Below are 22,788 nucleotides of genomic sequence, written 5' to 3' on the forward strand. Positions count from 1 at the left end.
CTGATCCAGAGCGAAGGCAGCGGACCTCCCAGAGAGCCGAGCAGTGTGTAGAATGCATCTCGTCGGTAGCAAGGATCGGCGTTCCAGAGGGACCTGTGCAGGTTGGGGACAGTCCGAGCATGTCCGCCCGAGGCCCTGGGCTCTGAGGACTGTAGAGCTCTTTCTGCTCCAGACACTGCACCAGCGCGCTCTACCGAATTATCTCTCAGCTTCCACACAGACTTCAGAAGCCTTTCCGGCCCTCAGTCCCGACAGCGTGCACCCCAGTCACCCCCAATCCCTCCCCACCCCGCCTTACTTCGCCACCGGAGCCCTAGGCTCGGGCTCCCGCCCCGCCCCGCGCCGCTCGCCTCCCTGCCCGTGGGGCGCGGCGCGCACGCGCAGCGGAGGGCGGCGCGGGCGGCATGGGGACTGCGGCGGCGGCTGCGGCGGCCGGGGAGGGGGCGCGCGGCCCGAGCCCCGCCGCCGTGTCGCTCGGCCTGGGCGTGGCCGTGGTGTCGAGCCTAGTGAACGGGTCCACGTTCGTGCTGCAGAAGAAGGGCATTGTGCGCGCTAAAAGGCGAGGTAGGGCGGGCCGAGGCCGGGCCGGGGTCCGCGCTCTGCTGCCGCGGGAGCCTGGGAGCGCGGCGCACGGGCGGGCTCTGCAGGCTGCCCCGCAGGCATCCTCGCTGCGTCCCGCGTGGTCTCTCTCCCTTCTCAGTGGCCGGAGAGGCCTTCTTCAGTCTTTCGGGAGCCCTTCACAGGACTTCTTGCCCCATTCCTATACCGGTCCAGTCCTCCACCCCCACCCCGCAGCGGAGCATCGGGACCGGTGCTAGGCTCGGAGCCCTGCTGCCCAGAGGCCGGCACACTGTCAGGCAGAGGTTTCTATTCATAACATGCAGAGGTGGGTGGAGCCAGGCCTGCCTTGCTGTAGCCTGGGCCTGGGGTGCTTTTGGGCAAGCACTTGGGAGTGTGAAGAAGTAAGGGTGTGTGTGGTGGGCCCGCAGGAAGTGCAGGCGCCACCGAGGTGCCCACTCTCACCTTCAGTGCAAGGACTGTTCTTCCCAGCGGCTTTTGCCCCGGGGTCCTTTGTTGGCTTACCTCTGGTTGACATTTCAACCATCTGAAGCGTGAAGAAAACGTAAAACAGGCGTGCAAATGGGCCTGCGAGCATGACCTGGGTCTACATGTCACCAGATACCACTCCTTTGTGATACAGAAGTGGGATGAGGCACAGAGCCCTTCTTTGTCCCTGTCATGTCATTTGTGTTGAGAGGCCTGTGACAGGCACTGAACGCAAGAGGCAGAATGCTTTGAAGGGGCAAGTAAACATAGCTTTCAGAAAGACCGAGAAAGGCTTGTGGTTGGAGCCACAACCTCAAGAGCTCGAGGGGTAAGGACCTGGCTGCCAGCGTATGGGAAGTAAATACATTTAATAGTTCCGATTCCAGAACACATTTGAAACTTTGACTGACCTGGCTAGGGAGCCAAGGACCTTCAGAAAAGAGACAAAGAACTGATAGTCTTGAGTGAAAGCTCAAAACTAGCAGTCTTTAAAGAAATTAATTTCAAAATGAAAAAATTGCAATACTAAAACCTAAATCAAACCAAGTATGATTTCCCAAGCATGCAGATATGTCTCTCATGTACACACGTCTGATACACTTGGCAACTACACTTAGGGACTCTGTCCATTTGTACAGTCATCAAGATTGAGCAAAGGTGTTTGTTGTGACTAAAAAGTAAAAAACACACGCGCCTTTGATGGGATTGTGTGAGAAAGAGTACTTTACCTGTGTGGTCTTTTTGCAAATCCCACAACTCCAGGATAACCCTGAGAGAAACACGACACAAACCACACAAAGCTCAGCTGAGGAACATCATACAAAAATACCTGGCTGGTCTAATCAAGGCTGTGAAATCTGAGGAGCTCTCATAGCTGGAAGGAATCAGAAGGCATACCATCAAATGTAAGACATTAGAGGAAAACAAAAGAAATCTGAGTGCAGACTTTAGTTAGAAAAATACATTAAAAAGGTAAACTAATTGGTTAGCAAGAATAAATGTGTTGTTTCAGCTCAGTTTTTGTGTTGCAGGAACTGCTGAATTAAAAAACAAAATGAAACAAGAAACTAAAATTGTTTTTGAGGTCCTGGGCCTAATCCTAAGCACCATATTTTTAAGAACCAAGGACATGGATGTTTTTATTTATACCTACATACTATGTAATTTTTGTATGTATGTACTTTAGAAAATAGTCTCTCACAGTGTAGCCCGGCTGGTCTCAAAACTCATGATCTTCCTGCTTCAACATCCTGAGTATCTGGGATTACAGCTGTGCTCTCACACATGGGTCCATACTATGCCTTTAAATTAATAATAAAGTAGAAATGCAATATTCATTAGTTTTACATTTCCAACCACTCTTGGTGGTAGAAGACTTTAGTCCATCTACTTTAACAGATATTTTTGAAACTCTTGTGTTATATACTATTGTAGATACTGAAGCTACAACCGTTTTAAAATCTATTCTCGGCAGATATGATGGCATGTGCCTATAATCCCAGCCTGAGTAACATAGTGAGCCTCTGAGCCCCCATAAAACAAAGTAAAAACCAACTCCCCATCATCTTTTACGATATCTACTTAATGACCAACAGAGCTGATAACCATCAGAATACTGACTTGGAAGAAGAGAGGAAAAGGTGGTACATAAGAACTAGAAGGCCAAGTTCTTAGTTAAGGGAGACTAAACCTTATGGTTTCTTATATCGTAATCAACTATGCTTCCTTAGAAGATCATACCTTTATAATTGACAGGTGGTAGCACTTCTAGAAAGTCCAAGCTTCGGGGAGGCTAAATGCTAATTGTAGTTCTTCAACGGAGAGGGTTGGGGACCTCTGGCTTTGAAGTTCACCTTTAAAGGACCTTCTCCATGAATGGCCTACTGTAACTCCTGGAGGACTGGAGAGTGCCCTCTGAAGCACAGGTTCAAGATTCAACTCCCAAGCTTCTTTATCGTGCCTTCGAATGACATGTGAGTGGGACCTGAGCCAAGAGCTCTCACTCAATATATTTCACAAAGCATTTGTTCAGGACCCTAGAAAAGACCCAATTGCATATGCTCAAATCCCTTGCTTTATATGGTATGGCATTCGCATATAACTTATGACATCTTCTATTTACATTTTATACTTAATTTATATTTATACTTCCAATAATCTGTTAATGACTTATAAAACATAAAGTAAATGTTACGTAAATAGTTGTTACACTTTATGTCATTTAAGGGAATAATGACAAGGAAAAAGTTCATACGTGTTCAGTATGGACTTTTTGTTTGTTTTTGAGACAGGTTGTCATGCATCCCAGGCTGATCTTTACCTGGTAGCTGAGGATGACCTTGAACTTCTGATCCTCCTGCTTCCATTTCCCAAATGCTAGGATTATAATTATGGATTGCTATGCCCTGTTTATTCAGTGTTGGGGGAATCAAACTTGAGGTTTTATGCTTGCTAGGCAAGCTCTCTTATCAGCTGAGCTACATCCCTAGCTCTGCAGATATATTCTTTAAAAGACTTGTTTGAATCATTGTATGTAGAGAGCTAGCTGCCCCAAGTGTCCAGAATTAGAGCCCCATGGAAGTGGGGTTGCCTGCAGAGGACTAGGTAACCAGCAGGTAGGAAGGCAGGTGTGGTACCAACCTTTGGTAGCCTTTTGCTGCTGTGGAAATAGCTGAGATAAACAAATTAAAAAGAGGAGAGGTTTATTTGAACTCGCAGTCTTAGAGGTTTGGGTTTGTCGTTTTGGGCCTGTGGCAGCATAGCATATTATGGGTGTTGGAATGTGCTGACTGAAGCCTGTTCACCTTAGGCAGCTGGGAAACAGAGAGGAAAAAGAGTCCGACAGTCCCTCTGAAGTATGTGCCAGATAATCCAACTTCCTTTCACTGAGCCCCTTCTAAAGGTTTTATTTTTCTCCCAGTTGTACCATGAGCTAGTAACCAAACTTGCAGCGTCTGGTCCCTTGATGGACATTTAAGGTCCAAACCATAAGACTATCTAAACAGCAACTAGACATTCTCCAAAAATAATATTTATTTCAGAATGTTAAAGAGTACTGTAATGAGCCAGGTGGTGGTGGTGCACACCTTTAATCCCAGCACTCGGAAGGCAGAGGCAGGTGGATCTCTGTGAGTTCAAGGCCAGCCTGGGCTATAGAGCGAGTTCCAGGAAAGGTGCCAAAGCTACACAGAGAAACCCTGTCTCGGCGGAAAAACAGAGCACTGTAATGGGACTAGGTATGCCATAGTAAACTCTGAGTATATTCAAGGAGATTTGAGGCACGGGGGTGTGGTAAGGGGGGGTGGGGGGAGTGTGGGATGGTAAGGCAGAAATTTCCACATAGTATAGGGTTCATTGGTCTTGGGAATTTGGGCAAGTGTTGATGTCAGCTCATTGGTAGAGGGGCTCTTGCTGGCAGTGTTCTGTCTGGAGAAAGCGTCTCTGAATTGAGGTGGTCTTAAGAATGTTGAAAATGAATGGTATTGACTAAGTGTGGTGGTGCATGCTTGTAATCCTACTACTCAGGAAGCTGAACCGGCGGGATTATTTGAAGCCGACCTGGCCTACATAGTTCCAGGCTAGACTGGGCTGTGTGTGTATCGAGACCTGTCTCATAGAGCCAAGTACATAAGTGATTAGGAAAAGAAGAGAAGCTGTACTGCCCAGGTTTGTGAGGAGGAATCTCTGGTGGGACTTTAGAAAATCCTTGAGAAGGCACTTACCTCAAGCAGGTAGGCATGAGCCAGCTCCAGTTCTGTTTGAGTCTGATAAGAACAAATTCTTGGTATCCATAGCTTTCAGAGTGATAGCCAGTTAGAGGAGGGACAGAGGCTGGTTGTCACTGAGAGGCTGTACACGAGGGATGGTGATAAAGAGAGACCAAGGCTGCCTGGAGACCAAACTCAGAAAAGGCGGCTACTCAAAACTCACTGAGGGTGCTTCATAATTAGTCACCGAAATCTCTGCAGGATGCTGTAGACCAGCAACAGCTGGTTGCTCTTTTAAAATCAAGACCGCAATCGAATGCTACCTTATACTCACAAGAATAGCTGCCAGTGAGGAAATGCAAAACAAGTATTGGCCAGGAATTAGAGAATTTAAAACTCTTGTGTATTGCTAGTGGGGATGTAAAACGATGCTGCTGCTTTGGAACATAGCACGTTTGTTCCTCAAAGTGTTAGCTATAGAATTACCATTTGATCCAGAAGTTCTGCTTCTTGGATTATGCAAAGACCTCGGATATTCTGGCCATGCCTACAGGAAGTGGAAGCAGGAACTCAAAAGATTTTTGTACTTTTGTTTGTAAAAGTAGTATTCTCAGAGCCCACAGATGGGAGTGAGTCAACCCATGAGCTGATAGTGGTGTGCTAGTGGGTTTTCTGTTACTGAGCGAGAACCTGTGATGATTTAATAAGAAAAAGTTTACTTTGTCTCATAATTTTGGAAGTTTCATTTCACTTACCTCAAGCAGGAGCCTGAAAGAGAAAGAGGGAAGAAGGAAGGACCCAGAGTTCCACAGTCTCCTTCAAGGGCAAGACCATCCACTAGCCCTGTGTGTTACTGGCTCTGCTACCTTCCAACCATGCTACAAGCTGGGGACTAAGCCTTGAACATGTGCCCCTTTGAAGGATACTCTAGACCCACACTTGAGGAGATGACAGAATGTAGTTGAGTATCCTTCAGCCTTTAAAAAGGACATTTTGACACATTATAACATAGATGAATCTTGAGGACATTCTGCTAAGTCAAATAAACCTGTCTTAAAAGGACACTACTGTTTGATTCTATTTAAATGAGGTCCTCAGAGCAGTTCAAAATTATGGACAGATGGAAAGCATACTAATGGTTACCCCCTAGAGTGGCATAAGAGAAGAATGGGGAGTAGGCCCAGAGTATAGATGGATTTTTCTGTCCTACCAGCCAGCTCCCAAATAACCACATGGAGACTTCTTATTAATTATGAAAGCTTGACCCATAGCTCAGGATTGTTTCTAACTAGCTCTTATAACTTAAATTAACCCATTTCTATTAATTTACTTTCTGCCTCATGGCTTTATAACCTTTACTCTGTACTGCCCATGCTACTTTCCTGCTTCCTCCGTGTTTAGCTGGTGATTCTGCCTTCTTCTTCTCCGCATTCTCTCTGCCCTGAAAATCCTGCCTAGCTATTGGCTGCTTAGCTTTTTATTAAACCAGTCACAGTGACCTATCTTCACACAGTGTAAAGGAATATTCCACAAACCAGATTTCCAGGTCAGTAGCATTTTAGAGATGAGTCATTACTATTATTATTACTATTACTATTTTGGTGTTTTGAGACAGGTTTCTCTGTGTAGCTCTGGCTGTCCTGGAAACTCATGCTGTAGCCCAGGCTGGCCTCAACTCAAGATCTGCCTGCCTCTGCCGCCTGAGTGCTGAGATTAAAGGTGTGCACCACCACTGCTCGCCAAGATGAGTTACTGTTGACCAGCAGCACTATTGTTCTTAACCCCACTGAACTGTACACTAGGAACTAGTTAAGGTGGTATATTAGTTACTTTTCTTGTTTCCTGTGAACATCTGCCTGACAGGAAGCATCCTAAGGGAGGGTAGTTTCAGTTCACAGTTGAAGGAGCTCCAGTCTGTTGTCCTAGGGAGGGCCTGGGCAGAGTCCTGGCTGTCCTGGAACTTCCTCTCTGTAGACCAGGCTGACCTCGAACTCACAGAGACCCTACTGTCTCTGCCTCTGTCTCTCCAGTGCCGGGATTAAAGGCATGCACCACCACTGCCTGGCTGCCTTGAGGTTTTTTCAGTACAGCCTATCTCCTGTTCATTCTCTGCTTCATGATTTTGGATGGGATGTGATCAGCTGGCTTCCTACTGTTGGAGGTCTTCCCTGCGATGATGGACTGTATCCGTCTAACTGTAACTGGAAACCAAAATAAATGTTTCCTTCCTTATGGTGCTTCTTGCCAAGCGTGTGGTCACAGTCATGAGGAAAGAAACTAAGCTGTGATGAACTGTACCCTCAAACCGGGAGGCACAAGAAACCCTTTCCTTAAGTCGCCTTTATCAGGGTGTTTTATCACAGTAATTAGAGAAGGAACTAAGAAAATTAATACTGGAGTGGAGCTATTGGCACTGTGCAAAATGCATCCCATAAACATTCCTGTAGTGTTTTTTTTTAAATTTTTTTTTTGGAGACAGTCAAGGTCTCACATATATATCTTGGGTTTGCCTCAAACTCAATATGAAGTTAAGGGTGACTTTGAACTTCTGATTCTCCTACTTCTATCTACCTGGTGCCCTCACAGCAGGTTTACTCCATAGTCAACAGTCCTTACACTGTCTTTTGAAACTCAAGACAATTTTTAAAACTTTGAGCTCAGATAAAAACATTTAAAAAAGAAAGAAAATGGGCCATTGAGATGTCTCATCAGGTAAAGGTGCTTGCTTTACAAGTCTCTTGGCCTGAGTTTGATCCCTGGAATCTCTGCAAAGACGGAAGGGGCGATCCAACTCCACATAGTTGTGCTCTGACATCCACATTCAGGTTGTGGCACGTGTCCCCCCCCCCCCCATCACATACACACAAATACATACAATACAATAAAATAAAAACCAAGGCACATACTTACAACACACAATAACACAGAGTAAATAACTTCCTTTCCAAAAGGAAGGTGTAGGGACATAGCAAGAGAAGGTTGGGCACAGAGCAAGATTCATCCCAGATGGACCAAATAACAAATTCTGCTCCTCCAGGAACTGCTGAGCCTCATGATAGGATCACCTAGGCCCCAGTGACGTTAGCAAGACTGCCCCTCCAGCTCTGCCCCCAACAGCACATGTGACTTCCCTCATGCAGGTTCCACTTAGTGCCTGCAGCTTTCGTTGGCAGATATTCCATAGTCATGGCATTTCCAACATTCCCACCTTTGTACAGTAACCTCTCAGAGTTCTTGCAGGGTATCTGAGAAATTGAGAAAATGTACCACAGGCTTGCCCACAGACCAATCTGGTGGGGCATTTTATTAATTGAGGTTCCCCCTTCCACAATTACTCTAGTGTGTTTTGAGTTGACACAAAACCAGCCAGCACAATGACCCCTGTTGACATAATGTGCACAAACTCATCACTGTTAAAACATAACCTTTCCTTTCTTGTTCCCAAGATTTTGTATTAATATCAGCATCACAATATAAGACATACTCCAAACTTTAAAAGTTCCAGTCTTTAAAGTTCAGTCTCTTTAAAGCAAAGTCACCTTAACATTCAAAACTACTCCAGAATATCCAGAGTTTCTCCAGAATATCGAAAGTCTCTGTAAAATTCTAAAATCTCTTAACTGCAGACTTGTAAAAACAGACAGACAGACAGACAGACAAATGCCTTCTACTCTAAGAGGGACTAACTGGGACATAGTCACAATCAAACCAAGCTAAACTAAACTCCAACAGTGTCACTAGTTCACTGGTCCATATCTGGGCTTCATTCAGAACCGTTCATTCTGGACTCCTGTACTGGAGCACTTCTCCCTCTCCATCCTCTGCAGCACAGGCAGCTTGTCTCCTGGTTCATGCATGCTCCACCCACAGCTGCTGCTGTCCTTCATGGTCATACACTGGTACAGTCTTTTTTTTTTTTTAAAGCTTATTTCTTAATGATTTATTTATTTTATATATATTGGTGTTTTGCTTGTTGTATGCCTCTGTGAGGGTGTCATATCCTCTGGAACTAGAGTTAGAGACAGCTGTGAGCTGGGAATTGAACCCAGGTCCTCTGGAAGAACAACCAGTGCTCTTAACCACTGAGCTGTCTCTCCAGCCCTGGTACTGTCATGTTTGAAAAACTGGAGTCTCCTGCTGCAGCTGGACTAAACTTTCACCAATAGCTTCTCCTGGGCTCTCTTGGGGACTCTGACCCAGCCACATGGTGCCAGTCCTGATTTTTCTCTCTGTGACCACTTCAGTCCTGGACCTTCTACTGCTTCGCCTTCACCGGTGACCTTTCCTGGCCATTCTCGAGGGACTTCAGGCCTGGCGCACAGTGCCAAGCCTCAGCTGTTCTCCATGACCCTTTCATGCCTTCATAACCAGGAAGTACTCCCAGACTTAAATATCCTCATTGGTGCTGGGGTCTTCTTAATTTCTCAGTTCCAGCTGAACAGCATCCATTGTCCCAGTGAAGCAAAACTTTCACTTCAGTGGTTCTGGTCTCTTCTTAACCACGGCTGATTCTTCAGTATAAGATGAATAGAACCAAAGATTCTTAATTCAGAATATCACACGACTGACCTTGATCGTCTTTGCTTCCTTCTGAAACTTCAAAAGCTGGGCTTCCATCATGTGCTTCTCTCTCATCATTCCTGTCTCACTCCCACATCAGCCCATTCCTCTTTCAGCCCAACACTCCAAACTCTATTCCCAGTCCTTCCGAAACCAACATGGTCAGAGGACTGTCACAACAAGAAGCTGGAGACAGGAACTGAAGCAGACGCCATTGACAAGTGCTGCTTACTGGCCTGCTCAGCTTGTTTTCTTACCTAACCCAGGACCCCTGCCCAGAGGTGACACCACCCACAATGGACTGGGCCCTCCCATATCAATCATTAATCAAAAAAGTGCCCTACAGACTTGGCTACAGGCAATCCGATGGAAGTATTTGTCTCTATTGAGATGCCTCTTCCCAGATGACTCTACCATGTGTACAGTTGACAAAAATAAATAAAAATTAAAAAAATAACCAAACAAAAATGACCTACAACAATGACTAAGTTGGAACAAACAGAAGAATCTCAAACATTCATTTTTGTGGCTTCCTATTCTTGTCCAGGCCAGAGAATCTGTAAGTGATAGAGGACAAGAATCGCCTGGGAAGAGAAATGTGGATAAGGCTTGAACAGGTACCCTGATGGTGTCACACCTGTGACTAGGAGTTTTAGTGACAGTTTCCTTTGAGGATGAAATTGAAGAAATCCAGTGGTTTTAAAATGAGAGGGAACGCAGGCTCCATGTAGCCCCTCGATGAAGGAGGAGAAAGGAATCTGGGTAGTGACCTGGGTAGGGACCTGGCACAGATGGGTGGATGTACACAGCTGTGTACACATTTTACTCTTAGACTGAGTGTCTCTGGGATATGTTCAGGGGCTTTACCAACTGTGAGTTTGGGACACGTATTACATGCATAGGAGCTTCATGCTTGGGGAAGGTCTGTCATAATGCTCATGTGTAGAAAAAAACCTGTAAATATGATATTGGCTTAAAAGGTGAGAGTGACCTAAATACCAATAGAAGCTCCTACGGAGAATAATAAGGCATGGAATGCTGGGAATTTAGTAGAACTCTTTGTTAAAAGGACTGCCAAAACCTGTCACATTTTTATTTCTAGGTACCTAGTATCCCAGTTTCCCCCCGACTTTGGTAGTATTACCATTTTTGAATCATTAATAACATTTGTCCTCTGAAAGTTATTGATATTGAGAATGCCAGGGTAGAGAAAGTGAAGAGCCCAGGGAACCATTGCCCTTGTCACTGACAACATTGGGCCAGTTCTAATTATAGAAGGTTATTGGCGTTTAAATGTGAAATGTCCCATGTCAGGTGTTTGGACAGCTGGTCACCAACTTTTGATGCTGTTTTGAATATTGTGAAACCTTTAGGAAGTTGACCTTTGCTGGCAGAGACCACTATGAGCAGGTTTCCTTAGTTAGGGTTTCTATTGCCGTGAAGAGACACCATGACCACAGCAGCTCTTTAAAGGAAAACATTTAATTGGGTGGCTTACAGTTTCTGAGGCTTAGTCCATTATTATCATGGTGGGATATGGCAGCATGCAAGCAGACATTGTGCTGAAGAAGGAGCTGGGAGTTCTACATCTTGATCTGCAGGGAACAGGAAATGAGCTGAGTCTACACTGAGTGTAGCTTGAGCATAGGAAACCTCAAAGCCTGTCCCCACAGTGACACACTTCCTCCAACAAGGTCATACCTACTCCAACAAAGGCACACCTCCTAATAGTGCCACTCCCTATGAGCTTAGGGGGACCAGTTATATTGCAACCAGCACACAGGTCTTGTGGCTTTTTAGTCTGGCCCCACTTCTATCCACTCCCTGCTTTCTGACTGCAGACACAGTGTGACCAGCTAGCTCACACTGCTACTGCCATGCTCTCATATCTGTGTGGACTGTGTCCCCTCTTAAAACAAGAGCCAGAATAAACTTTGCTCAGTTTGTGTCTGTTTCTGTGATAAACATGACCATGTGGTTCTTCAGCCTTTAGACCCGATTTCCATGAGGTATGTGAAAGAGTGTGAGACTTCAGGCCAGTGAAGCTCTGGAATGCTATTGGTCTAGCTCAATAGGTTGTTTTTGTGATGGATCAGAAGCCCAGGATGCTGAAAGACAAATATAGGGGATACCTAGCTCATAAAGTTTCAGAGGGGGATATAGACTCTAGAAATAATTTGTGTTACATTTGGTCAAAGCAACTGGCTATGTTCTGCCCATGACCTAAGAATTTAAGTGTGGCTGAATTCAAAGTAATGGAATATTTGCTTGGCAGAGGAAATTATAAGTGTTTAGGCTGTATGGTTACTGATGAGTGTTCTTTTCCAGGTCTATAGTGAGCAAAAGAGTGGAGCAGAAAAGTATGTACAGTTTGGCTAGGAAAGGGGTATGAGTCCAGTCTAAAGCATCTGGAGTTGTTAGAGTTTAGCAGCATTAAAGACAAACCTGGTGTTCTGCACCAGGATAATAAGCAAAGGTGCTTGGAGGGCGAGCCTGTACTCAGGGCTGATTTGGACCCTTTTAGGAGGAGACCTGGGAGTCTCAAATGTTCAGAAAGCTTAGGATCCCAATGGTATTTGGTTTGTACTTTCTCTGGTAGGGCTACATATTAAATATTACCTACATGTTGTACAGTGGCTTCTTGTGACCAAATTAGGTCCCTTTGATCTTTTTCTAGTGCTGTAGTGGAAACAGGGGAGCTGTTCCTGAATCTTTGAGGAAGGCTGGATACTTTGGCTACTTCTACCCTTCTGTTAATGGTTGTTTAACAGAATACAGTATATACAAAGTATGTATATAGGGCCACTTCCTCTGTACCAATTGGTGGGCTTCTAAAGGGTAGTTGTTTCTGGTAGGACAAAGCCAAAAATGAGAGGAGTTGGTGAGGTTGGCCATCTTATTTAAAATGCTAACTAAGGTGGCTTATTCCTGTAGAAAGAGGAGCAGGAGAAATTATTCTATGTTGCACGAATCCTAAATGGCCTTATAATAAAAACCTGGAGCCAGATATTGGGGTAAGTGCTGAAAGATCAGGGAGACAAAGGAACAAGCCACTAGAGAAACTTCTCAACACTACCGAATCCTTAGGCCGAATGGAAGGCGAGATCCTATCTCCACAAATCCTCTAACTGAAAGCCTCTGAGTCCTCAGCTGAAAGAGGGCTCTTTCCTGTCTCCTCATGCCTTATATGCCTTTCTCTGCCTAGCTATTTCACTTTCTTCATAGTGCTGGGAAGCATGTGTGCTTCCCAAACAGTGGTAGCAAAGGCATGAGATCTTAAGTGCTGGGTTTAAAGGTGTGTAACTCCCAAGTACTGGGATTAAAGGTGTGTGCCACCACTACCTGGCTCTGTTTCTCTCCTAGACTGAATCAATGTCATGTAGTTCAGGGTGGCATTGAACTCACAGAGATCCAAATGGATCTCTGCCTCCCCAGTGCTAGGATTAAAAGTATGTGCCACCACTGCCTGGCCTCTATGTTTAATCTAGTGGCTGCCTCTGTCCTCTGATTTTCAGGCAAGCTTTATTTGGTACACAATATATCACCACAATTCTGTCTTAGAGCACACAAGCTCTTATGCATTGGTTCAGGGTTATGATTCCTACACATATGATTCCTACAGACTGGGAGCATTTCAGAATGCCTGAGTGAGTGGTCATCAGGGTGTTACTTACCTATGTTCATTGAGGAAAGTTGGAGATAGTTGATTGTCTCCAAGTCTTCATATGGGACTTCTTGGTTGAGGTTACTAATTTTATCCTGGAGACAGATCCCAGTTGATGATTTCTAGAATTTTGACAGCCTTGAGAGTACATAGAAGGCAAGGTCCCTTCTATAGAGGACCCAATAATTTCATTGGTTCTTCTTTCCAGGTTTTATGGAGGATCTGGTCCTCAGGGACTACACTTTTTGTGGCCCAGTCTTTGGAGCTGGATATAATTTTGCTTCCACTTTCCTGTAGGCCCTAGGTTTAAATATAACGTATATAATTATGTATTATTAAATGTTACATGTTGTGATTGGCCTCAGGATATAAGACTAAAAGGCCTTCCCTGTCACTCACAGGGACTGAGGCTGGCATTAAGAGTTTGGAGCTGTTCCAGGTCTCATGAGGGCAATGGACAACAGCTTTAGTCATTGTTTTTAAAAAGAGGTTTCTTGGCAAAGTTTTGTTAGGATCAGTTTAATATTTTGGTCTTTGAAATATGCCAGAGAGCTGTGGCCTTCATGGAGTATAGATAGTTTTTAGTTCCCAGGAATTCAATATAGACCAGGTCTTCTCTGATATAAAAGACAGTCCGTTGTGCTCCGTAATGAGTATGAAGGCAAAGCCTTTGGTACTTTCTTTTAGAAGTCCTTTTGCTCCTTTTGCAGCCTTTGCAGCCTTTGTAGTCCTAGTGGGGAAAGTGTGTTTCCTGCCAGTGACCGTGTCTACCAACATCAGCAGGTTCCTGAAGCTGGCTCCAGAGGGCACATTTGTTTTCTAGTCCTTCCTTGTATAAGTGCGTCACATGTGAATTGGCTCAAGGAGTCCAGAGGACAGTTGTTCTGTATGCAGACAGCATGGGCTTCAGACACCGTCTTCAGACAGTCAGTCTTCATCTCTGGAACAGTTAAATTACCATGCCCAAAGCGGCATCTCTCCTGAGTCATGTATTCCCTTGATTATTTTCTACTCTAGGGTCTGGAGTAATAGTATTTTATTCCCCACAGAGATGCATGATTCCCTGTGGTTGTTCTCTGTGACAGCCCTTTCCAACTCCTGGGATATACACTCTGGCTGCACGTATGTGTTTGGAAGGGACGTGTCAATTCTTGGGGGATTTGTAAGGCTACCTTTTTTGCCTCTCTTTTGGTCAGCCTATTTCCTTGGGTATCATTAAACATGTCCTGATAGCTCTTGCAGTTGGACAAATACCACTTATTTAGGAGTTGAATGATTTCCACTAGATGTAGTATTTATTGTTCATGTATTATGGACAGATTGTTAGTTATTAACCGTCTACACTCTCTCCAAATGCAGAGTTCACATGTAAGGTCATGAAGGCATACTTTGAATCAGTGTAGATGTTATTTCCCCTTCCCTTTCTTTAGAATGAGTTTCCTTGTTAGGGCTATTAGTTCTGCCTTTGGGGCTTGGGTGGAAGGTGGTAATAGGGAGGTATCAATTACTCCTCTCTAGCTGACCACTGCATATGTTGTCTTACACTCTCCATTTAAAACACAACTATATCTCTTCTGCATTATCCAGCAGCTGATCATTCAAATAAATCTAGTTGACACAAGTGAGATCATTTCAATACCCAGGTATGCCAGATTAGAAGGGGTTTCAGACTGTCACCATTTTAATAGTTACCTCTAGGTTGTCAAGGACAATTGCTTGATATTATTTTAAGTCTACTTCTGGTCAACCATTAGTGCTCCTTTAGTTCTAATATATCCTTTACCTCTTGGGGTATGAGGACTTCTAATGGTAGCCACAAAGACAGTGTAGGTACTACACTGTAGAAGCTTCTTCAACTAATAGTGTTGCAGTGACCATAGCTTTTAGATAGGGTGGGAATTCTGATGCTTGGATGTGTAGTTTCTTTGAAAATTAGGCCACATGTCTCAGTCCTGTTTTATATATTCAATCAATACCAAAAGATTGCTTTTCTGAAACAAATAACAGAGAGTGCTTTTGGAGATTGAGTATGCCTAGCACTGTGGCTTCTATGAGGGCACACTTTATCTGATTAAAGGATTGCTTGAATTAAGCATTCTCCTCCTCCTTCTCCTCCTCCTCTTCCTCCTCATCCTTCATTTATTTATTATGTATACAGCATGTATGCCTGCAGGCCAGAAGAGGGCACCAGATCTCATTACAGATGGCTGTGAGCCACTATGTGGTTGCTGGGAACTGAACTCAGGACCTCTGGAAGAGCAGTCAGTGCTCTTAACCTCTGAGCCATCTCTCCAGCCCCTTCTTCTTATTATTATTCAATATCTGGTGGATTTGAAAGGTCAAAAGGTTTAGAATTTTGATGGTATTTGGTGGTAACTTGGTCTGAGCTTTCTCTAGTACAAATTAAAACATCATCTACATATTGTAGAATGGCTCCTTTTGCCAAAACTAGGCTCTAAGGTTTATTTCTAACAATGTAGCAAAATATGGGGCCTGTTTCTGAACTCTTGGTAGAGGGTTGTCTTCATATACTGCTGGAAAGCTCCAGTAATTTGGTCTTTTTATTCAAAAGCAAAATAAACAAACCTAGGTTCAGGGTAAACCAGTGGTTCTCCTAATGCTTTGACCCTTTAGTATAGCTTTTCATGTTGTGGTAACCCCCAACCATCAAATTATTTTGTTGCTGCTTCATAACTGTAATGTTGCTACTGTAATGTAAATGTAATGTAAATATCTGATATGTGACTCTCCCTCTCCCTCCCCCCCCCCCGAAATCTCTGAGCTTATGTGGGTCTTTTGGATAGATCTAGCCAGTGCCTTCAGGGACAAGTGTAATCATCTGTTCCTTTTGGTCTTCCTCTAGATCTTGGCTGTTGAACATGAAGAGAGAAATGTCCAACAGCTAAGTGTGAGGGTTCTGTGCTCTCATCTTTAGTTTCTGAGGCATTCTTTAATGTCTGGTGCTGGTGGATAATAAAATGTTGACCCAGAAGAGCTTATACTGTGAAGAATATAGGGTCCATGTTGGTGAATTCCTGAAAACCTTAGTTAGCCCGCTGGGAAATAGGTCAGGGTTTTCTTCCTTTCTGCAAGTATCTTCACTGATGTTGTCATGGTTATTTAACTTTTCATTCCTGCAACAAGGTTTTTCTATCATCTGCCTATACCTATGATTCCCTGATGAGGAATTAGAATCCCAGCTAGTGGTTTCCTGGTCTGGGAGGTGGATGTTAGAACTTTACCAAATAAATTGTTCGCATACATTTAAAGTTTCCTCCAAGATTCTCTGTTTTCCCTCAGGGATATCCAAGTAAGCAGGTGTAAGTGTAGGTTTCTCCATGTAAGGTTATAAGCTAAAATTAGGGTCTAGAAATAACTAGAAAATTGGGATCTTCCTCAGAAATGATCCCTAGCTTCTTGTATTGGAGATCTGTGGTTGAGAAAGGACTCAAACTTTCACCACTGGTCTAGACACTTCTCTTAAAGGGAGTGTCTAGTGGTTTCTTATTCTTTTGGCTCTTTGGGGGCCTGACACCCAGCTCCCAAATACATGGAGTCTTATTCTTTCTTATGAATGCCTGGCCTATAGCTTGGCTTGTTTCTAGCCAGCTTTTCTTAAATTGTCCTGTCTACCTTTTGCCTCTGGGCTTTTATCTTTCTCTATTCTATATACCTTTCATTACTTCTTACTCCATGGCTTGCTGCTGGGTGGCTGGCCCCTGGTGTCCTCTCTCTTACTCCTTTTTTGTTTTGTTTTGTGTTTTTGAGACAGGGTTTCTCTGTGTAGCTTTGGAGCCTGTCCTGGAACTCGCTCTGTAGACGAGGCTGGTCTTGAACTCACAGAGATCTGCCTGCCTCTGCCTCCTGAGTGCTGGACTTAAAGGCAGGTGCCACCACTGCCCAGCCTCTTACTCCCTTTTTCTCCCTTGATCTCCTCTTCCCAGATTTCTTTTTCTATTTATTCTCTCTGCCTGCCAGCCCCGCCTATTGTTTCTCCTGCCTCACTATTGGCCATTCAGCTCTTTATTAGACCAATCAGGTGTTTCAGACAGGCACAGTAACACAGCTTCACAGAGTTAAACAAATGCAACATGAATGAATGCAGTGCATCTTTGCATCATTAAACAAATATTCCACAGCATAAACCAATGTAACACATCTTCAACTAATATTCCACAACAGGAGTGCCATAGGCACAGAAGAGGATGGCTGATAGGAAGCTCCACTCTTTGTATGGCCTGTAGGACTTGTTCCCATTTTTTGCTGGTAACTTGGAATAAATAGAATATGGAGGTAGGGGTGAGCCTGTATGGAATGGGAGATGTTTCACCTTGAGTCCTGTTGTCCATTGTTTGTTTGTTTTGAGACAGGGTTTCTATCCTCTGGTGTTCTTTTTGAAAAATAGGGTTTGGATACAACAGGGATCATCTTTTACTTTTGTATTACATAGCCCCCTTTCCTCGTAGAGAGCCATGAGGGCCTGAACATATGACAGTTCAGACCATTTCCCTTGACTCCTACACACTAGGAATTTTTTTTTTTGCTGCAGAATATTGCTGTAGTTTAAACTTACATCCTTTGGCTGAATTTCCCAATCATGAGCTTATTTTGAGGTCACAGTAAAATGTTAGCTCCTTTTGCTTTATGTTCTCAGGATCAAACTTACTTCGCTTACTGAAGATGTGTTGTAATGTCCAAGGGAAATGAAGGCAGATTTCCCATAAAGATCCTGAGGAGGGAGAGACAAGTACCAGAGCTTCTGAAATGGGAAAACAATGCTCCTTTTGTTTACTCGAGTCCTCAAGGAGATCTGATGGTTAAAATGTCCTCTTTTTTGTCATTTGAACCCTGGGCATCTCTGGGTGAGCATAACCATAGTTGCAGTGAGTTAGAAATTTTAATCTCCAGTTCTTCTGGGTTTACTTTTTGCCTTGGTAAAAGGTTGAAGCAGTTGCTTAAATTGTTCTCTCTTTTGGGATGTCTCTGCGCTGAGACTCTTCCACCTGGATGGAATACTCACCCACTCTTGAGTTAGTAGATGCTAGATTCAGAGAAGCTTGCTTGAATGCATGACTAAGGCTTTTGCTTTTAGATGGCCATTTAATGCACGTGAGCAGAATGTTTTCCTTAGACCTCACCCTTAAGATGATGTCTTATTTCCTGGAAAATTATCTCCATATCCTTATGTTAGCATTGCCTACAGTAAATGGACAGGAGAATTTGAGGAATGTAGCCTATGACAGAGCAGAAGTAAATAAAGCCTAAAGGTATGGGGAGCAAAGTCATTTAGGATTCACCAAGTAGTGTCAGCATGGGAAGCAGGCAGCTGCTGGGAAGCTGCAGGTGCCAAGGTTGAAGCCCCTGTCCCCAATGTTGGGCCAGGAGTGCATCTTGGAGAATTATCTCAAGTGGAGGGTACAGGTGAGAACTGCTGGCCCAGAGTTCTACAGGAGTCTGCCATTCCCGGTCATTCCCATTGTGCCTCCTGGAAGCTGGAAGGAAGAACGAGCAGGGGTGAACAAGTGAATACTAGTGGTGTAAGAGAAAGTGTGGGGCTGTGGTGTTACTCAGAGGATGCTGTAGCATTGGGGACCATAAGCAGCCATGTGGCTGCCATTCAGCAACACTATGCTGCCCTCACATAAGGGCTGCCACCCTGGCTGGCATGTGACATCACCATCTTTGTCGGCCATGTGACCAGCTAGATGCCTAGGGATGATAGACAGCTCCATGTGTGCATAAGTCCTTGGGAGGGTGTTTTATAGGTTGGCTGGAGTCCATGTGGACTCCTGTGAATTTACAGGTTTCAAGGTATACTTTTCCAAACCACGTATCAGTTTAATCTGAGAAAATGCTTCTTCCATCGGATTGGCCTGTAAGCAAGTCTGTATAACATTTCTTATATTATTTTAATATATATTTAATAATATATTTTATTATATATAATCTTTATTGATTAATAATTGATGTGGAATGGCCCAGCCCACTGCCGGGTGCCATCCCTGGGCAAGTGGTCCTTAGTTGTATAAGAAAGCAGGCTGACTAAGCCTTGAAGAGGAAATCAGGAAGCAGTGTTCCTCTTTGGCTTCTGCTTCAGTGCCTGCTTTCAGGTTTCTGCTTGAGTTGCTGCTCTGACATATCTCTGTGATGAACTTTGATTGGGAAATGTAAGCCAAGTAAGCTTTCTTCTGCATGTTGGTTTTGGTGGTGGTCTTTATCATAGCAGTAGGAACCAAACCTGGGCACCATGGAAGGGAGAGATGAGAAAAGAGTGTTTGCGTCTGGACTCCCCGGACTTTGACCAGGCATTCCGTGGGGACTTTCCCGTCATTTCCAAGTCTGTGAGGAAGGAGAAAATAGTGCTATGGTAGGTACTCCTGTGGAGGATGAGAGCGTTTGTAGCCTTTCCTGCTTCCCTCCCAGCTGCCTGATTGTCTGAGGTTTCAGGTGCAGAGCTGGGTTCAGAGTACGTCTGCTGAAACTGCCAGGGTTTTGTGTCTGCAAACGGTGATTTGGACAAAGCCACATGGCATGGGAAAAGAGGCAGTTCCTTAGATGAGAGAGACAATCGAACTTGGAAATGAGGCAGAGCTAGGCCCAGGTCCAGGTTCCAGAAGAGACCAAGATCGGGCCTCTGTTACCGTTATGGGTCATCTATGTACTGTCCTTCCTTCCTTCCTCCCTTCCTCCCTTCCTCCCTTCCTCCCTTCCTCCCTTCCTTCTTTCCTTCCTTCCTTCCTTCCTTCCTTCTCCCCCCTCCCACCTCTCTCTCTTTCTTTCTTTCTTTCTTTTTGAGACAGGGTTTCTCTGTGTCCTGGAACTCACAGAGATCCACCTGCCTCTGCTTCCTGAGTGCTGGGATGAAGATGTGTGCCACCACCAAGCCGTATTGTGCTTTCTTTGTGATGATGTAGTTTTATTCCCTATGTACCCAGTGTTCAAGAAAGTTTCCTGTTTCCCATTTCCCCTCAATAATGCTTCCAATAATGCTTCTTTCATACATTTGTCCTGGTACCTCTGGGATCTGTCCCTCTACCCTCAGTCATCTTTTTCATTCACAGGATTCCTGCTGTGGGCAACAGTGGCATTGTGGGTGATCCTTGCTGTTAGCTGCTCTGCTACTTGATGTCACCAAATTCCTTTCCAGAAACAACTTAATGGAGAGTTTATTTCATAAGCCTTACAGTTTAAGAAGGAATCCAGTCCATCATGTCACAAGAGACATGGCTGCAGGTGCCTGAGGCAGCATGTAGCTGCAGTCAGGGAGCAGAGAGCCAGACTGTTCAACTTCAGACCCACTCCTAGTGACACACTTCCTCCAGCAAGGCTTCACTTCTCCAACAGCACTAGAAGCCAGGGACCAGGTGTCCAAACACATGATCTTTTGGGGGACATTTCATATTTAAACCACAGCATCCCATCCTTGGCCATTTCATAATGGAAGATTTATTTGCTCCAACTGCAGAAGTCCCCATGAGAACTCCTGATGACTCATTGGCTTAATGCACATGCATTGCAAGCTGCAAGACCTGAGTTTAATCTATGGGACTTACGGGGAGAGAAAATAATGGACTTCCAGACACACACATACACACACACACACATACACACACATACACACACACACACATACACACACACACACACACACACACACACACACACACACAGAGCGGGGGGAGACATGTGGTTGATATATTGTGCACCCAATAAACTTATCTGGGGGTCAGAGAAAGAACAGCCACTATATTAAACATAAGTTTAGGCAGTGGTAGCACATGCCTTTAATCCTTGCATTCTGGAGGCAGAGATCCATCTGGATCTCTGTGAGTTCAAAGCCACACTGGAAACAGCCAGGCATGGTGACACATGCCTTTAATCCCAGGAAGTGATGGCAGGAAGCAGAAAGGTATATAAGGTGTGAGGACCAGGAACTAGAACCTTTTTAAGCCTTTAGGCTTTTGATCAGCAGTTCAGCTGAAATCCGTTCGGATGAGGACACAGAGGCTTCCAGTTGAGGAAACAAGATCAGCTGAGGAATTGGCAAGGCGAGGTTAGCTGTGACTTGTTCTATTTCTCTGATCTTTCAGCGTTCACCCCAGTACCTGGCTCTGGGCTTGTTTTTATTAATATTCCCAACATCTGCCTGCTGACACTACCTGGTGACACCTAACTAACTTTGCTCCCCACTTCCCTACCATTAGGCCTTCCTTCCTTTTGCTGTGTAGTAGGCTACCTTTCTCAAATTTTCCTGACCATTTAGTGTAGGCAGCACACTAACCTAAAGATATGGAGATAATTTCCCAGGTTATAAGACATCACTGTATAAACTGACAGCATGACCGCTCCATGGTTTGGTTAAGAGTAAGGTTTTTATTGTAGCTATGAGGGAGAGAACCGCCGGAGGCCTTTGCAAGAGTCCAGAGCACAGAGATAAAGTAGGAAACTGAGCATGGCCAGCAGACAGAGTGGAGCAAGGGAGACTGAGAGAGGGAGGCAAAGAGAACTTGGGCAAAAGAGGGAGCATAGCCAAAATAGCAGGGTGACAAGGAGTAGAGAGGGGAGGGAAGCCTTTGAGCTGGAAAAGTTCAGGGTCGGGGAGGAGGTGAGCAGGTCTAGGCTCCTGGACTCCAAATGTGTAACAGGTACTTGAGATACTGAGGGAGCCTGGAGGCCACCATGCGCTTTGGTATGTTGATAGACACCACAGGTAGCCATATATCCCTTCTGCCAGGGATAAGGGAAATGGCTTCTTTTGGTAGAGGGGAGCCAGCTTCAAAGTTCCTGAGGAATGCTGACTTCAGTCTAACAGCCACAGTTTGGGGAAATGGAGTTTCCTCTGTACCTGACAATCTCCCTAGGGTTAGGGTCTGAGGAAAAAATAACCCTATACACAGCAATAATAAATACAATTTTAAAATTAAAAGTCCCCATGAGGCAGGAGAATAGGATAGTAAGTCCCAAGAATATTTGTGTTTTAAGTAGTGACTTATTTAGCCAAAGAAAATCAATGTATGAGCAAGTTGTTTATCTTTGGGATCAGCCGGTATTGGTTAAGAAAACAAAACAAAACACCCAAACACAACTCTCCTACTTCTAGTGGCTTCTCACCCATTGATAAAGATACCTTAGGAAGTGAATAAGCAAGTTACACTTTTTTATTATTATTATTTAGTTTTCATATGAAGATGTCTCTCCTACGTGTCATTGTAAATCTCTTACTTGGTGACATCTATAGCTTTTTAAAAAAGATTAAAACGAATTTTAATTGTGTGTGTGTGTATGAGGATATGGCATGTTCAGGTGTCTCCAGAGACTGGAGCAGTGTTAAATCTCCTGAAGCTGGAGTTACAGACAGTTGTGAGCTGCCTGGTGCGGGGGCTACACACTGAGCTTGGGTTCTCTGCAAGAGCAGTAAGTGCCCTTAGTTTCTAAGCCATCTCTCCAGCTCCCATATATAGTTTATATAAATCTGCTTCCAAAGGCGGGAGAGATGCCTCGGTAGGTAAAACTGTTTGATGTGCAATCACTGAGGCTCCTGAGTTCACATCGTAGCACCCATGTAGAAATCTGGGAATGGCTTCATGAGTGTCTGTAACCCCAGAGCAGGGACAGGTGAATTGCTGGGGTTTGCTGGCTACCAGCCTAGCAAAAAATTGAATTCTAGGTTTTGGACGAGACTGTCTTTCAAGGAAATAAGGCAAATAAGAACCATAAAGCAGGATACTTGATTCCCTTCTCTAGTCTAAACAGGTGCACAGGTGTGCACACCCCTACAGACGTGTGGAGACACCACACACACACACACAC

The 22,788-nt window shown here is 44.5% G+C and overlaps 1 protein-coding gene across 1 annotated transcript in view; it reads left to right on the forward strand.

Moving 5' to 3' along the window:
- The first annotated feature begins 404 nt into the window (after positions 1–404).
- Positions 405–22,788, forward strand: part of Nipa1 (NIPA magnesium transporter 1) — a 45,792-nt gene continuing 23,408 nt past the window's right edge. The window contains exon 1 of the mRNA XM_059273706.1: positions 405–564. Within this exon, the coding sequence (XP_059129689.1) occupies positions 405–564 (160 nt within the window). The remainder of the gene's footprint in view (positions 565–22,788) is intronic.

The sequence above is a fragment of the Peromyscus eremicus genome, chromosome 1, assembly GCF_949786415.1.
Source record: "Peromyscus eremicus chromosome 1, PerEre_H2_v1, whole genome shotgun sequence".
Classification (NCBI taxonomy): domain Eukaryota; kingdom Metazoa; phylum Chordata; class Mammalia; order Rodentia; family Cricetidae; genus Peromyscus; species Peromyscus eremicus.